The sequence below is a fragment of the Penicillium solitum genome, assembly GCF_028829755.1.
Source record: "Penicillium solitum strain IBT 25940 chromosome Unknown utg000005l_segment0_segment0, whole genome shotgun sequence".
NCBI classification, from domain to species: domain Eukaryota; kingdom Fungi; phylum Ascomycota; class Eurotiomycetes; order Eurotiales; family Aspergillaceae; genus Penicillium; species Penicillium solitum.
Window position 1 is genome coordinate 544,759 of NW_027072125.1, and position 16,133 is coordinate 560,891.

Genomic DNA, 16,133 nt, shown 5'->3' on the forward strand with positions numbered 1-16,133 from the left:
GGGATTGTGCTCAGGTTCTCAGACAGCAGAACTGGCCTGTCTCATCTGCACAGGTATCCCAGTTTCACAAACAATCTAATTAATTATTGCCAGCCCTCGGTATGTTTGCTCCAGAGCACAAATACAAGTCCTTGATGGAATCGATAGTCCCTTAGCACTATGTAGTATGCTTACAAAGACTAGATTCACCCGACAAGATGCATATCCGAGAGAAGCTTGCCAAAAATGAGGCGGAGGGAAAGACGGGAATCTCCTTTGAGTTCTTCCCTCCCAAAACTGCCCAGGGTGTACAGAATCTTTACGACCGAATGGACCGCATGCATGGGCTGGGTCCTTCATTCATCGATATCACCTGGGGTGCTGGCGGTCGCTTATCGGATCTGACTTGCGAGATGGTCAGCGTGGCACAATCAGTATATGGCCTGGAGACCTGCATGCACTTGACTTGCACGGATATGCCGTTGGAGAAAGTTGATCAAGCGCTCCAAGCCGCCTACAAAGCTGGCTGCACCAATATTTTGGCTCTTCGAGGAGACCCACCGCGAGACAAGGAGACATGGGAGGCCGCAGAAAATGGATTCCGATATGCGAAGGATCTAGTCAAATATATCCGGGACAAATATGGCAACCACTTCGATATTGGTGTGGGTGGCTATCCCGAGGGCGCCGATGACAACACCGATGTGGACCAATTGATCGACCACTTGAAGGAGAAGGTTGATGCTGGCAGCTCTTTTGTAGTCACTCAAATGTTCTACGATGCGGAGAACTTCATCGAATGGTTGAAGAAGTGCCGCGCCAAGGGCATCACTATCCCCATCATTCCCGGTATCATGCCCATTCAGACATACGCTTCTTTCATTCGTCGATCCAGCTGGACCAAGGTTAAAGTGCCTCCTCAGTGGATGGAGGCCCTTGAGCCGGTCAAGAACGACGATTCCGCAGTTCGCGATATCGGAAAAACTCTGATCGCGGATATGTGTAGAAAGCTGGTCGCTGCTGGTATCAAGCACCTGCATTTGTAAGTTTGCTCTACTAATTCCTCAATCCTACTATCCCGACATGTCCTGACAAATTGCTTAGCTATACCATGAACCTGGCTCAGGCGACTCAGTTGGTTCTCAAAGAGCTCGATCTTTCCCCGTCGGATGAGTCCCCAATTCAACGCGCGCTGCCTTGGCGGCCCTCCCTTGGTCTCGGCCGAAGGACAGAGGATGTGCGACCAGTGTTCTGGCGCAACCGGAACTCATCATATGTTGCTCGTACCCAGACATGGGATGAGTACCCTAATGGTCGCTGGACCGATTCCCGTTCACCTGCGTTCGGTGAACTCGACGCTTACGGTGTGGGCCTGAAGGGAACAAACGAGCAGAACATCAAACTTTGGGGCGAGCCAAAATCGATCAAGGATATATCAGATATCTTTGTGAATTTCTTGACCGGCAAGCTTGACCGACTGCCGTGGAGTGACTCACCAATTACGACCGAAGCACACGATATTCAGGAGGACTTGCTCAATCTAAACCAGCGCGGATTCCTGACAATCAACTCTCAGCCCGCTGTTAATGGAGTCAAGTCGTCTCATCCTGTGTACGGATGGGGCCCCAAGAACGGTTTCGTCTACCAGAAAGCCTACCTTGAGCTTCTGGTTCCCTCCAACTTGCTCGATGAGCTCATCACTCGCATCGAGAAGAACGATGACTTGACCTACCATGCCACCAACAAGAAGGGCGAGCTCAAGACCAACACACGTGACAGCCCGAACGCCCTCACCTGGGGTATCTTCGCTGGACGAGAGATCATCCAGCCCACAATTGTCGAGACAGTCAGCTTCTTGGCCTGGAAGGATGAGGCATACCTCTTGGGCGAGCACTGGTCCAAGTGTCACGATGCAGCCAGCCCTAGTCGCAAGCTGATTCAGCACGTGATGGACGACTGGCATCTTGTCAATATCGTCGACAACGACTTCCACAGATCTAATGCTGTGTTCGAATTATTCAATGGCCTCGAGATCAAAGATCTCAATGTCGAGGTGGCCGGGAAGCCATTGACCAACGGCCACGCCGAACAAAATGGCGTTGCTGCCAACTAAGCCAGTTCCCCTCAACTCAGAACTGGTTGCTTATCCATTCACACCCTCGACCCCTACCTCGGTCGTATGCCATCTTTGCACACCTCTCATAAAACCAACTCAACACCTTACCTAATTCAACATCACTCATCTCAACGATACCACAGCCCATACAAACAACTACTCCAACACATCTCGGGCCCCCCCTGCAATGTCTTATGGCGTCACGACTGAAGACCTCTCAACGATTTCTTCCTCAGCGTTTTCATTTCAACATAATGTACCGATACCCCGTCTCTTTTAACAATGGCGCTTCGTCGATCGGATTCTCTTTTATCTTTTCGGGTCTATTCTTCTCCAGGCCCGGTGCTTCTCTTCTGGACTATGTCCTGTTTTCTGTTTGGTCTAGTACGATCCAGAACAATAGCCCAGAAGAATGGAAGAATCAAAAGAATGAAAGAAGAACAAAAATTCAACATAATTTTGCCTTACGGCCTATTCCGTTCTTATCGTCTTTGTTTTGTTTCTCTTCTTGTTCAATTCATAGAGCGCTGGCAGTGGCGGTAGCCCAGCCCTGCTTTTTTCCTTTCCCCTTTTCCTTCTGCTTTCCTTTTTCTCTTCCTTCGGTTTCTGCCTTTTTCCTTTTTCTTGAATGCTGCCTTCATCCCACAAACCGCCGGGCTACGCCTCGGCTGCGTGGATACCCCCTTCGCATGAACTCAAAAAAAGGATTGCTCAACGCACATCCGGACATGGAAAATGTTTGAGAAGGGAACCTTTCATGTTTAAATTCCTTATCTTTTCTCTACTTTTGCATTGCTTTTGCAAGATTATCCCGGGGCTAGCATACAGGACCATTCAACACCAGGATGACGGAGTTGGGTCTGTTTTTCATCATACACAAGATTGAATTCTGGATTTGGGGGACATGACAAAAGTTGGATGTTATTTTATTTTCTCTCTTCAACATGGGAGAGTCGACACTAGATCAGACACATCATTGTGTGTTTGGTGTCTTCAGCTTTTGTGTCTCAGTTTCAAGTCAAGAAGATCAATATCAATGCAAGTTCTTGTCTACTACTACGTACAACTACGTATATTTGCATACGGAAGGATAGATGGCTCTATAGAATATTCAAGTTTGAGACTTATTTAATGATAAGCTAGGAATACAGCCAAAAGACGCGACTAGGTAGGTGAGTAGGTAGAACCGCTCGAGACCAGGACAAAGACCCGAAAGGACCAAAAACGACGAAAGTCCTTCCAAGCTCGAGACTTCCAAGGAAACAATCTTGTACAAGCATACAGCTAAGGGTCGGGGTAATTTTACATTATCAGGGCACGGCCAACACATTGGAAGATCCACGCAAAAGGCCTGGCAAACCATACAATCCAACTGCTCACGAGAACGACGTAGCCAACAGTACGCGTTATCAGCATGGCTGCGAACCCAAGAATCAGGAGATACACAATGGCTTGAAGAAGCTCCACCATGAACTGGCTGATAGACTGGTCACTGCGAGGCTGGGGCCAGGCGCCTGTGGCCTGGTAGTGAGATATCACGGTGTAGATGCATTCGGAAACACGCCAACAGTGACTGGCCATGTTCAGGGTGTTACTGGCCACAAATTTGGCGTAAGGACTGTCGGTACCTATTCGGAGAGTTTTGTTCACTTGGGTGACGGCAACAACAAGAATATTGAAAAGAAGTGAAAGGGCCAGGGGATTGAGTCCCTGGTCATCGGAATCATCCTCGTCTTTGGAGTGCATGTCACCTAAATCAACAGAGACGTCCGTGATATTGGATTGAAGAGACTCCTTGGGGCTTGCAACCTGCAGCCCGTCGAGCTCGGCGATTTCCAAAACTTTATCAGAGGTACGGAGACGAGGTAGGGGCTTCACGTGCGATTCCCTTTTTGGCGGAGTATCAGACTTCGCTGGTCTGGGAGGAGGGGATCTTTCAGGTACGGCTGATTGTATAGAACCGGACTTTTCATCCAACTTGGAGGCTTTATCCAACTTCGAGGTCTCCTTCAACTTAGAAGTTTGGCTTAACTTGGACGGCTTTGCTAGTACGGAAATCTTTCTGGTTGATGTTGGGGGCTTGTCGGGTTTTATCGACGAAGGACGTTCCTCTAATAAGGTCACTTTTTTCGTTACTGGTTTTTTGGGTGCGGGTGCAGGTGATTGCGAGGAAGATTGTTTGCTTTCGTCTGGTTTCTTTTCCGTCGTGACCATTTTTGGCGGCGAGGCAGGTCTGTTTGCTGTAACAGGTGTGGTTTCTTCGGCGGACCGAAACGACCGTTCCGATCGTGATGATTCCGAATTGTCCCTGGACGGAAGAGTTGGTTGAGGACTGGGCGATCGCTTCTGATTCGCACGCTGGAGTGACCCTGAACCATTCCGCAGAGATTCCGCACGTGCACGGAGAGACTCAGTCCTGTTGCGCAAGATCGTAGCAATGCTATCTGTAGGTGATCTGGCCAGCCCTGAAGGTTTTGCCAGCCCGGAGGTACGGATGAAGCCACGGATAGTATTCGATGCTGTACCTGCTGCTCGTTCTGGAGTGCGATCTTGCGCATGATCTTTGTTTTGGCCCTCGTCGTCTTGGTCTTTCAGCGTAGTGGAGGTGCTGGTGAGTGGCAACGTTTGGGAAGTTGTCAAGGTACGCTCTGTTGGCTTGATATTCATGTTGGGTCCCCCGGGGCGTAACCCCGATGGTGTGGAAATCATCTGAGCCCTTGCCCGAACGGCTTTGGTAGCCTCGGCGGTAACTGTGTGATTTGTGCCACCAGGACGACGCAGCCCTTGCGGCTTTGGCGAAGATGCCTTCTTGTCGGGCGTGGGAATCATAGTGCGCGTGGTAGTGGGTGTGATAATGTACACATCGTCGTCCCCCCGATTTTCTTCCAGACTTCCGGACCGCTCGGGTGTACGGCTGGTAGGATGGTAATTCTCCTTGCTGGAGTCTTGGGACCTCGTCCGCGGAATTGTTGATGCGTTCTGGGAGTAACTCCGATCCTGGTATATGGCCGACGGCTTCGAGCATTGGGCAGGTCTCGAATTCTGAGAAATTTGTGGTCGCTCTTCTTGAAGGACTACCGTCTCCTCGAGTGTGGGGGTAGTTTGCTGGTCTGTCGCTTTCCTCAACTCCTTCGGCACCTTTTGCTTGTTCTTCTTGTTCTTGGAACCCAGGGCCAATGGGGGTGGATGCAGACTGGCATCGTCTGGGGATGCGAACCTGAGTATTTCGTCTGGATTCTTCTCCCCGGATATTTCCCTGCACCCTAAAAAAGATCCGTCGGCGTTTTGCGGGTGTCGCTTCTCCTTGGGTTTTGTGGGCGATTCCTCCCAAATTGTGCTAATCCGATTGTACCCTATTTCATCCGGGCTGTAGTAGTGGCTCGCTGGTTGACGTTGCGACGCAGTTGTGGGCTGGAGCTGCTGGGGCTGAGGCTGTGATTGTTGCTCCAGGTGACCATTTTGTTGAGGCGGCGGTGATGGGCGATGTCCCTCTTGCGACAAGCTCGGCGCTTGGCGCCTCTCGTATGCCCCGTCGTATGTGTTAATCCCCCTTGGGCTCTGAATTCTCTGTTCGCTGGGGTTGAATCTGATCTCGGGAGACACGTTACGACTAGGCACTGTGCTCGGGTCTACCATCTTCCCACCGTCCCGGTGTACCCGTTCAATGCTTTTTTGATACTCAGCAATCTGTTGAGCCGTCATCGTTGGCGGGTTGGGATCCTTTGCGGTTGGCATATTGACAACGAAACGATCTTCCCAGTCGGTGATAGAACTGTTCTCGGCGGATACTGGCGAGACGGAAGGATGAGATCGAGGGCTGGAATCAGTCGTCTCGTCTGTTCTCACTGATTTCTGGGGTGTGGTTTCGGTAACATCCATGATGACCCATTGGTCTTCTTTCTTCTGCCATTTGTTTTGGCTGTCCACAGGAATGGTTGTGGGAGCATCATTCCTCGACCCCCGCACGGGACTGCTGTTGACGGTGCTTGGACTCGGGATGCTTGATAGTGCATTGCCTGCCCGGTAACTTGTCTCATCGTGGCTAGTGCTGGCAGGAAGTCTGCTACGGTGGTAGGAGATGCGCGAGTTAGGAGATTGGTTCTTGTCGCTATCCTTGCTCTTTGTACGTCGTGTTAACGGCGAGTCTTCCAATTTATCCCTTATTTTCCTCCAATATTGATCGTGAGCTTTGTCCACTGGTCCAGACTGGTCACCGAGCCGTCCCGAGGAACGGCTTGATGGGGTCAGTTTGGGAAGTGCAGTGGGACTAGGCGTTTGATTCGAACGATCGTTGCGGCTTTCAGCGATACTCCTCGGGATCGGCAGCTTGGTAGCTTTTGGCAGTTGAGAGATATTCCCTGGTGCACCTCCTGCGATGGCATAATCTGTCGATTTTTCTTCTTGTGGGTGTCGAGGTTGAGGTGTCGCCGAGAGCTCTACTGAGGGCTCATACTCGACTCGATACGCTTTGTAGGCACTTGGGCGTACAGGTCGCGGTGAGAGATTCACAAGGTGTCCATCGGGCAATTTGACATGAGCTTCGTCCATGTTGGAATGAGACTGACAGCGATTGTGGTCGGGGTTGCCAATGCTACGGGCACAGCACAGTGAATAGTTGTCCTAGCCCATGCCGTGTGTATGAGCGAAGAGAGAGTAGTCGAGTAGTCTTTCCCTATGCTAATTTTCCTGGGCAAAGGTCTATGTCGGTTGGCGGCTGTTGAGGAAGGATACGATAGACTCAGAGGAGCGGGGCGATCCAAAAAGGACTCGCTATTGAGAGATCTTCACAGGTGTTCGCGCTGATAACGCGTAAGGATAATGCGCTCCCCTTTATCGGAATGCCAGGTCGGTAATGAGGAATGCCAACCCCTGGGGTGAATGCTGTTTGAAATGTCCCGCCGCCATCTGGAATGGCACTTTCCTTTTGAGTCCCACATTTTGGAAAATGAATTGAATCACTTATGCATGGAAGTTGCGAAGGGCCAAGTGTTGAAAAGAAAGTGCGATCCAGATATCTAAATCACAGCGTGGACGTAGTGCACTGCTAACTTAAGAACTCCAAGGCAAGCTGACCGCCAATTGGATTGAATACAATGACCAAGTGAATCAGATCAAAGACCAGCATCGAGCGGTCGGAAACAAAAGAAATGCCATGGGTCCTAATTTGGTTGGGCTGCCCTAGATGAGCAGCTTGCATTCCTGAGCGTGGCGAACATGCATGAGTGCCATGAAATAAACGTCAAATGTAAAGCTATACCGGACATAGCTTCAATTAAAGATGGGATGGATATATGTACGAAGGGTGCTGCTATCGCGTCATTACGGCGCATGTCTTGGAGCACATCGGACGCCATTTGGGCCAGCAACATTTCATGCTTGTGGAAGTGGAATTTGATCATTCATTCGTTTTAGAACCGCCCTGTTTCTCGGCGAGTGTTGAGGTTATCTGATCTATTGACGGTGGCTGGGCCACCTGGGTTCATTCCTCCCGGCACACTGCTTCTTTTCAGAGGACTGGAGCTCCGCATCAAGGGTGTTGTACCACGCTCCTTGTAAACAAAGTCTCCGTTGTTTTGTAAGCGGCGGTCAAATGACGTTGTCGCAGACTTCCTTAGTGGCGAGTTTGCGTGGCTGTAAACACCGAGGCTTCCACCATCACCTCCTGATGTTGTAGTAGACCGGAACTGCGGTTGTCGCATTGTTGTGCGGCTGGTACCTCGAGCCATCGGCGAGCCATCTCGCGACATGCTTGGGGTGTTGGTTGGCGGGCCTTGGAATATAGAGATCGGAGTAGATGCGGTCGACTGCCGAACCGGGGTGAAACCTTCTGGGTCGACGTGCTTGAGGTAATTGGGGTTGGGACTGGTCTTGAAACCACGGTTAATGATGTGGGCCGGGCTGTAAGTCTCAACCCTGTTGCATTCGTCCTCGGTCTTCGGTGGTCCACCATACGGGTCCGAGAACTGCGTGCCAACATCTCTCATCAAGGGATGTGTTCGGGGTTGGACATATTTAGTGTCATATTCTTTGAAGACCTCTTTGTGTATAACCTTCTGGTCCTTGGCTTGCTGTGTGTAAGAAGAAGAGATAAAGGACATCTGCACAGACAGAAGAGCTGTCAAAACTATCGTGGTCACAATCGTCACGCTGGGGCGTGGATCGGAAAGCTGGGTCGGCAGGAACAGCCAGTAGACCAAGACGTGCCCTGGGCTGAACAGGCAAAAGAGCCGGAGACAAAGTGGCGAAGGATCCCAAATCGCAAGCTCCCAGACATCGCGCTGTGCATCGGGGTGCGCTCTCGAGTGTGCCGATTCTGTTGAAAGCGCCTTGGCAATGTATCGCAAGGGAGACGGCATCATGGGGCTTGAATCAACGCGTACACGATGTGCTGACGGCGTCGCCGGGTTGTCATCAATAGAGTTCTCGAACAGTCGATAGTGTCTCTTTTTGTGGAATGTGTAGAGAGCATTGGCCGTAGAGGCGACGGCCATTAAATGGACGATGAATGATGCCTAAATAGAACAATCACGGCGCATTAGCTTTCCATCCATCAATCTCAGGAACAGGTAGGCAACACGAGAGATATAAAAACGGGAGAAGAGTAACGTACAAGCCACCCGCGCAGGGATGTGCCATCGCCGTCGCCAAAAACATCGTCAAAAGCCTTGCTACCACCGGACCGACTATTTGCTCGCGCAATAAGGAATATCACGTTGAGCGCAATACCAATAGGCAAAGCCCAGTTTTTCTCCAGCTGATCCCAGTCACCGGCTTCAAATTCCTCAGAAAGCCAAAGCAGAAAGTCATATGGATTCAGGTGTGAGAGTATACGCTCGGAGAGCGGGCGGCGGCGTACAAGTCGAGGCATGATGTCAGAGGATGGAGGGCGGGGGTCGCAGTAGACGGAAGCTGTTCCTCAGCAGCTTCGTCCTAATCAAGAAGATAATGCAAGGGCATCAAAGGTGAAGGGCGGTTCAGTGAAAGATCATTCCAAGATTGTTTTGCGGACGATGAAGCCCTGGAGTAAACAAATCTGAGAAATTGCATCAGCTTATGTAATCTGCAGCTCCCGGCGATAACCACGGTGATCAACGGACAGCTGGGCCCGATCTGTCATTTACTTGATCCATCTCGAGCTGCCAGTTCGAAGATTGTGTATCTCGGAAACCTCAGGTCGATCTTTTCTTTTCCCTCATCATGGCGGCATCGGCCGCAACGTACAAGGTACTTGGACATCGAGTCAATGGAATAACCCCTCCGATCGCTAACTCAGTACCCCCAGGAGCGGCAATTCCTTGCTGTCATTGGTGATGAAGAGTAAAGACCCGTCTTCCAAGTTGCTTATCCTCGAAAAGATCGTGCCCAGCTAACCTAGCTCAATTTACTATGCAGCTCCGTCACTGGTCTTTTGCTCGCAGGCATCGGGGTATGATATTGTTCACTGCCCCATCTACGTCACGTCTCTATGACATCCATATAGAAGGCCATTCTAACGTGCTGTCTCTTTCTACAGCATGTCACCGAACCACCCGACTCTCAGAGAAACTTCCTCGTCGTTGATTCCAAGACCGAGACCTCGGAGATCGAACGGGCCTTCCAGAACTTCACCCAGGAGAGGAAAGACATTGCTGTGCTCTTGATTAACCAGCATGTGAGTTGCTCCTCTATATCCTGCGCTAAGTAGTTACAGCGCTCGCATCTCATTATCTACATATTCGCTGACGGGACGATTACCTCAAACCTCAGATCGCAGAACGCATCCGCCATAGCGTCGACGCATTCGCCGATCCCTTCCCAGCTGTCCTCGAAATCCCCAGCAAAGACCACCCCTACGACCCGGAGAAGGACAGTGTTCTTAAGCGTGTCCGCCGCCTGTTTGGAGAGTAGGCTTGTTCTACATGGATTTTTGTCTTTGTCATTTAGCCGGGAAATGGTGAATTGGTTTCGCCGTTCCGATTCGAGGGTCTACACAACACCTTCAATCCCATCGCTGATGATCTCGGCGCTTGAGTATAATTTGAAGAAAGCATGGAAATATCAGATAGGGAAGATACCCAACGCAACTGGAACGAGTTCATATACCCTTCACATATATTCTCTTCGCAGCTATACGGCTTTTATTTGACATGCCTTGCGTGGTCGGTGGAGATGATGTAGTTATATATTGTAATTACAGACAGGTGTAGCTGCCAGGTTTACAGTCATGCCCGTGGTGGTTTATATAGATGATTGTAAAACAAAGCTAACAAATGCAACGAGCGTAGCATGAGAAAGTCCAAATGATATCCGAATGTACTGCAAAGCGTTACAAAAAATTGAAACAACGGATGCGAATATTGAAGTAGTCGTGAGAAGGGCATGGAAAAGAGCATTGCGGATGCTTGATCCCCGAGTCAAGCACATAAGCTAATGATGTTGACAGTTCAGCAAATCAAGAGATGCCACCTGATGAGTGGATGCAAAGCAATGTCCAAGATAGACAGAATTAAAAGTGGAACACGATGTCATCCGCCTTGAGGCAGGTGACCTGCTTCTGCTCCTTGTTGTAAACATCGGCAAGCACGGTGTATTTGCCCTGTAGAAAAAAACATTAGCTACTTTCCTGGCTCTAAACGGTTGTAAACACGACGTACCGGAGGAATCTGCTTGGGCAATTCCACCTCCTTCTTCAAGATCATCTCGCCCTTCTCTAGGGGGCACTCCAGGTCCACATTTTTAAGCTCCTCGCAGAGGTCGACGGTCTGTTTAATCAAAGTGATAAGACCCCATTTCACTTCCAGGTTCACGGTAGCGCCCTTCTCGATTCTCTCGAGCAGGGTACCTTTGGCGGAGATGGTCAACTTCTGCCCTCTGTTATCACCAAGATGTTAGCTAGTGAAATCTACTACATTTATAGAACACTCTTCGTAGATGACATACGGTAGAGGGGGGTTAGGTGCCAGATCCACCGACTCGATCTCGAGCTTGTAATTGTCTGGTTTGGCGCAGTACTGCAAAGGGTTGTCACCATTGACTGGGTACTTCTCATTATCGTTCACTTTCAGTGAAGCCTGCGTAGGATCGAAGATCGAGAATGCGGCTGCGTTTGCAAGAGGAGCGGTAAGAACCAAGAGGCTGGCGGCTGATAAGAACTTCATGACTGTGACGGTTGTAGTTCAGTCGTGGAAATGGGCGCAGACAGTAGATTTCCCGAGTACGTGCAGAGGAAAATCACGAAAAGAGGAGTTTTAGCTCAAACAAGTTGTGGGGTTGGGATTAAGAGTCGGAGATAGAAGTTGGGGTGAGGAGAAAGAGATGTCACTTGATGACGCCTCCACACGTGATCCCGGGGGCAGATCCATACCGTTTCTGTCGCCCCATGGTTCTACGCCTCATGTACCTGCAGGGTGTGTGGCTGGGAGATAAAAAAATCCCTGCTATCATCAGAGATAGCTTTTCTATTCAGGGTTGTAGCTTCATTTTGTTCTACTGAGAAAATCCATCTCATGCTACAACATAGAGGTGGGGAGTTGATCTGACCCACTATACTACTCCAGTTCCTTATCAATGATCGACATCCGACCTCGCACCTGGGCATGCCAGGGAATTTCTTTTTTTTTTATGTGTCGTTCCGTTGTTTTGATGGGAGGAATAAGAGAGAAGCAGGAGGAAGAAGCAATACAATCTGGTATTGGGCTGACGAAACCTGGGGAAAGAAGAGAGAAGGGAGAAAAAGAGGAAGAAAAGCTATTTGAGGGAAGAGGTCTGTTGCCTTAGATCATCTGGTGTATAACAGATGCCCATTTCCCACAAGTGATTACCTCTGGCTAACTAACTATTTGAAGTATCCAAATCTCTGATATCTATTGGGTAAAACCTGTTAGTAAAAGAATCCTCTAAAAAAAGGAAGCGTGGGGTGGGGGGTGGTTCTAATCACAATAACAACTGCTACCGTGTAAAAACCATCGTCGTGCTACGAAAAGCGCTTCGAAGTTTCGAGTACATTTGACTGGAATCATACTATAGTACTTAGGGGGGAGTCGGTTTCCCCCCAATTGCTGGCCTAGAGCAAAGTACATGAAAGTCTCAGGAAGAAAATTGACTTGACGAAACGCCGAAAACCAGAGCTGGCCATCGATATCAACTAGAAAATATGCTTTTTTTAAGACCTGTATAGCAGCATACCATTCTCTCATGACTCAAATCAATATAGTCGAGCTCTTTGATACGCATTTCAAGGACCTCTAAAACCTAAAAGACATATAAGTGCTAAAACTATTTCTCAAGGCTCAGGGGTACAAACACGATTAAGATAACCCTCTAGATCCTGGATAGAAGGGTAGTCAACGTCCGATATCTGATCATTCCAAAAGATTTTCATATGGATACGTCCCCCGCCGAAAGGACCCGGTCCTATATCAAGGGGGACCTCAATGGAAACAATATCAGAAATAGCTCTTGCTCTCTGTATATCGGATGCAATATGGTCGGTTTGAATAAATTCCATAATCAGATATAGGCTATGTGGTTCACCGAACACGGCATAAATTTTAGGAATACGAATAGCGGCCCTTGGCCCAACCCGATCCAATAAAAATTGTTGATTTTTCCATTCACAACGAGGGACCTCAGATTTGATGGAAAAGCTTTTCGCCATTGTGGGTGTGGATAAAATTATTGTCTCTCCGACCATGTTTAGTGCAAAGCATTTTAACATGCTCTTTACTAGGCAGGTCTGGGGCGTTTGGAGAAACAAAATCAACATCGGCGATCGAGGATGAAAGATTCGATTCCAGATGTATTGAGACGTGAGTAGGAGAAACGGGAAACCGGAGTACTATATATATAGATGGTTATAAAGACGTAGATAAAATAATAATGTTATATAATCATGACCTGACAGCCCCGGGGTGGTCACGGGTACCCAAACTCGGCAGGGTGCCGTATCCAGGTTCATTATGACGGGGGTTTACTGTATATGGTTTGCCCCGCCATAATTACAACTATCTTCCCTTTCGTGGGGCCGTCCGGTGGATCATGGCTTTCAGATATGTGGGTTATGATTTTCTGAGGAAATTTCTACCATGTATTCAAACATGGGATTCGACAAGTAAGATAACAGTGACGATGAGCCATGTTCGCCAATTGTTAAGTCAGATTATCATATTACCCACAAAGAGGAGGATGATTCCCAATTCAGGACGACTAAATCTTCAAGAGTACGCGGTTTTAGTATGCGGTTTTGGCATAATGAACCATTGGTATTGTTTGGGAGCCCAAGGTGGCTGTGCCGCGGGGGTGCCTATGGAACTTGGGAGACAGGTTTGCACAGACATCACGAGAACAAAGGCAATAAATAGGAGATTAAATCTCTTGATGTCTATGCAAAAAGAAATCTCAGATTACTAGGGCTGGTTTCATTGAGTCCCATTGTGGGGATTTATATAAAATTAAGGTTGTGCCAGGCAATAACTCGGGTAGTGCAGTAGTTAAGAGCAATGACAAACTTGTGAGGTTTCTCTTAATGAGACACAGGCCTGGGTTCGATTCCCCTTGGAACCAAAGTTCGTGGTCGGATGATTATCTGGGTCGTGTACTGCTGGGAATCACCCTCTTTCTTTCTTTCTTTTTCTTACAAGTTAATAACAAAAGAGTCATAGGGGTATAGGTTAGATACCAATTTAACGTCTATAACAAAAGACCCCTCTCATAATCATCACTATAATGTATTTTGCGCCTAAATTTACGTATACTAAGCACGTCATTATATACCTAAACAATATAAAGGTTGCAAGGGTTGCAAAATAAGGCTAGGTTGAGTGGGTCCAGTAAGTGGGCCCAGAACATCCCTGGTAGCAATAGTGGGGCCGGGTATTTATATAAAGTTAAGGTTGTGCCAGCCAATAACCCGGGTAGTGTAGTAGTTAAGAGCAATGTTAAACTTGCAAGGTTATCATCTTAGCGAGGCACAGGCCTGGGTTCGATTCCCCTTGGAACCAAAGTTCGTGGTCGGATGATCATCTGAGTCGTGTACCGCTGGGGATCCTCCTCTCCTTTTTTTCTCCTTTTTTAAAAAAAAAGGGAAAATAAGTAAAGAAATAAATTGCTTTTGAGCCATTTATTTACATAGTACGCCAACTAAAATTTAAAGGCAAACCGATTTAGGTCGATAGGGGATTTATATAAAGTCAAGGTTATGCCAGGCAATAACCCGGGTAGTGCAGTAGTTAGGATCAATGTCAAACTTGCAAGGTTGCTCTTAATGAGACACAGGCCTGGGTTCGATCCCCCTTGGAACCAAAGTTCGTGGTCGGATGATCATCTGGGTCGTGTACCGCTGGGGATCACCCTCTCCTGTCCTTTCCTTTTTTTTTTGTCCTCAACTATATGAGGCCAGAAGGTAGAAAATAGGTGATATATTAGCTTTGGAACATTTACTTGGGGTACCGTTCAGTCTTGCTTGGTAGCACGTACCACGTCAGAGGAGTCAGATTTTCATAGCGCTGGAGTGACCTTAGATCATCTTCACCTACCAAATCGTTTATTAACTCGCCGCCTTCATACTCCTACAATAGCTCTCAAACCCCATGATAGAGAAATATGAGTCCAAAAAGTACTCTGTATAAAGAGGTCTACATGGTGGTGGAGGTCGAGAGGTATGGTGAATGTGAAAATCAGATTGGAGTTGAAGTAGCTAAGCTACGAGACTATGAAGCTGACATCCCCCACTAATATGAAACCATAGAGCCGAGTCCCTCACAAGTAGTTAAATCCGTGGTAAACCTAGGTGGTTAAAAGGTTGCTGTAACTTGTCATGGGGTTGATGGTGATGGTATTGGCTGTAGTAGGAATGATGGTTGTCGCCTGAGCTGGGGACGCAGTGTTGATAGCTAGATTGTTGACCACACCAGGCGATTTATCATTGTCGGGAGCATTGCCGGGTTTGAGGGTTGGATTAGCGTCGTAAATGATGTTGCCAGAAGTGTAGTTGACATGAGGTTAACCACGATACGAAGTTGAAACTATCGGCAAGAGTTGGAACGAGCTTCAGGAGCTTAGGCTTCGCGAGGCTGAAGTTGTTGTTGGATGATTTGGAAGACAATTTGCCGCCTACGAAGCGGATAAAGGTGCGGTGCATCCAATGGAGAGAGACACTATGGTGCATATCGAAAGAGAGAGGTACCGACCGCGTTGAAGGGCGGATTGTGAGACTATGGCCCGTGACGAGCGTGAGAACTCTACACTTCGATGGGACCGTCGACAGAGAGGTGGGAGAGGTACGTTTGTGGATAGACCGCTTGTGGACTGGCCGGTTAGGGGTCGTGTAGAGAGACGCTAGCGAAGATGATGATGATGATGATGATGATGATGATGATGATGATGATGATGATGAGGTGCTTTGAAGAGAGAGGTGTTTTGAGGGTCAAGATAACGTCAATGGAGAGGCCTGTGAAACGTAAAGAGGAAGGTTGAATAGACCTTCCGGGGGCTCATTACCTGTCAAGAGCGTCTACATGGTGCATGTCGAGATACATGGTGAACGTGAGAATAGGATTGAAGAGTTCAAGAAGCTAAGTTACAAGTCCAGCAAAGACTCTTTCACTGTTCTAAAGCCGGGGAATATAGGCAGCCTAATGCCGAGAGGTATGGTTGGCGAATGTGGGTTATCAACGAAGGGAAATCCTTTCAAATGACTAGCCTAGAGAAGTATTCATGGACCCTCTGCTACAACAGCTAATGGTCGATACACATATTATAATAACGGATAAAAAACATCCACGAAATAAAAAGGAAGAGGGTGATTCCCAGCGGTACACGACCCAGATGATCATCCGACCGCGAACTTTGGTTCCAAGGGGAATCGAGCCTAGGCCTATGGCTCGTTAAGATGGCAACCTTGCAAGTTTGACGTTGCTCTTAACTACTACACTACCCGGGTCATTGCCTGGCACAACCTTAACTTTATTTAAATCCCCCATCAACCCAAATTGGTAGGTTTTGCTTAAATATCAGTTAGCATACTAGGTGGCTTAAAGGAAATTTATCTCTTCACTTATTT

General features: G+C 48.3%; 5 protein-coding genes across 5 annotated transcripts; 2 read left to right on the forward strand and 3 right to left on the reverse strand.

Moving 5' to 3' along the window:
* Positions 1 to 197: 197 nt before the first annotated feature.
* N7455_007799 (methylenetetrahydrofolate reductase (NAD(P)H) MET13) lies at positions 198 to 2,092 on the forward strand (the record flags this gene model as incomplete). Its single annotated transcript, XM_040960254.2, has 2 exons — positions 198 to 1,021; positions 1,084 to 2,092. 2 exons carry the CDS (start codon positions 198 to 200, stop codon positions 2,090 to 2,092), a joined length of 1,833 nt encoding a protein of 610 aa, XP_040809329.2.
* Positions 2,093 to 3,397: 1,305 nt separating this feature from the next.
* Positions 3,398 to 6,643, reverse strand: N7455_007800 (putative NTP binding protein; the record flags this gene model as incomplete). Its single annotated transcript, XM_040960210.2, has 1 exon — positions 3,398 to 6,643. One exon carries the CDS (start codon positions 6,641 to 6,643, stop codon positions 3,398 to 3,400), a length of 3,246 nt encoding a protein of 1,081 aa, XP_040809289.2.
* Positions 6,644 to 7,308: 665 nt separating this feature from the next.
* N7455_007801 (Nur1/Mug154 family protein) lies at positions 7,309 to 9,097 on the reverse strand. Its single transcript, XM_040960262.2, has 2 exons — positions 8,706 to 9,097; positions 7,309 to 8,607 (listed from the first exon to the last, which is right to left on the reverse strand). The coding sequence occupies exons 1-2, from the start codon at positions 8,961 to 8,963 to the stop codon at positions 7,504 to 7,506; spliced, it is 1,362 nt and encodes a 453-aa protein (XP_040809284.2). The 5' UTR covers positions 8,964 to 9,097; the 3' UTR covers positions 7,309 to 7,503.
* A 195-nt stretch (positions 9,098 to 9,292) lies between these two features.
* Positions 9,293 to 9,982, forward strand: N7455_007802 (H(+)-transporting V1 sector ATPase subunit F; the record flags this gene model as incomplete). Its single annotated transcript, XM_040960266.2, has 5 exons — positions 9,293 to 9,319; positions 9,378 to 9,412; positions 9,488 to 9,521; positions 9,609 to 9,746; positions 9,842 to 9,982. 5 exons carry the CDS (start codon positions 9,293 to 9,295, stop codon positions 9,980 to 9,982), a joined length of 375 nt encoding a protein of 124 aa, XP_040809325.1.
* A 306-nt stretch (positions 9,983 to 10,288) lies between these two features.
* On the reverse strand, positions 10,289 to 11,355 carry N7455_007803 (ML domain-containing protein). Its single transcript, XM_040960277.2, has 3 exons — positions 11,015 to 11,355; positions 10,729 to 10,945; positions 10,289 to 10,670 (listed from the first exon to the last, which is right to left on the reverse strand). The coding sequence occupies exons 1-3, from the start codon at positions 11,230 to 11,232 to the stop codon at positions 10,581 to 10,583; spliced, it is 525 nt and encodes a 174-aa protein (XP_040809334.1). The 5' UTR covers positions 11,233 to 11,355; the 3' UTR covers positions 10,289 to 10,580.
* Positions 11,356 to 16,133: the final 4,778 nt, after the last annotated feature.

Bases quoted from the DNA above. Each gene is read 5' to 3' on its own strand.
- N7455_007801 (XM_040960262.2), bottom strand. From the start codon at position 8,963: ATGCCTCGACTTGTACGCCGCCGCCCGCTCTCCGAGCGTATACTCTCA. The intron at 8,608-8,705 runs GTACGTTACTCT...TGTTCTATTTAG, and splicing joins CATCCCTGCGCGGGTGGCTT to GCATCATTCATCGTCCATTT.
- N7455_007803 (XM_040960277.2), bottom strand. From the start codon at position 11,232: ATGAAGTTCTTATCAGCCGCCAGCCTCTTGGTTCTTACCGCTCCTCTT. The intron at 10,946-11,014 runs GTATGTCATCTA...TGGTGATAACAG, and splicing joins GCACCTAACCCCCCTCTACC to AGGGCAGAAGTTGACCATCT. The intron at 10,671-10,728 runs GTACGTCGTGTT...TTTTTTCTACAG, and splicing joins TGCCCAAGCAGATTCCTCCG to GGCAAATACACCGTGCTTGC.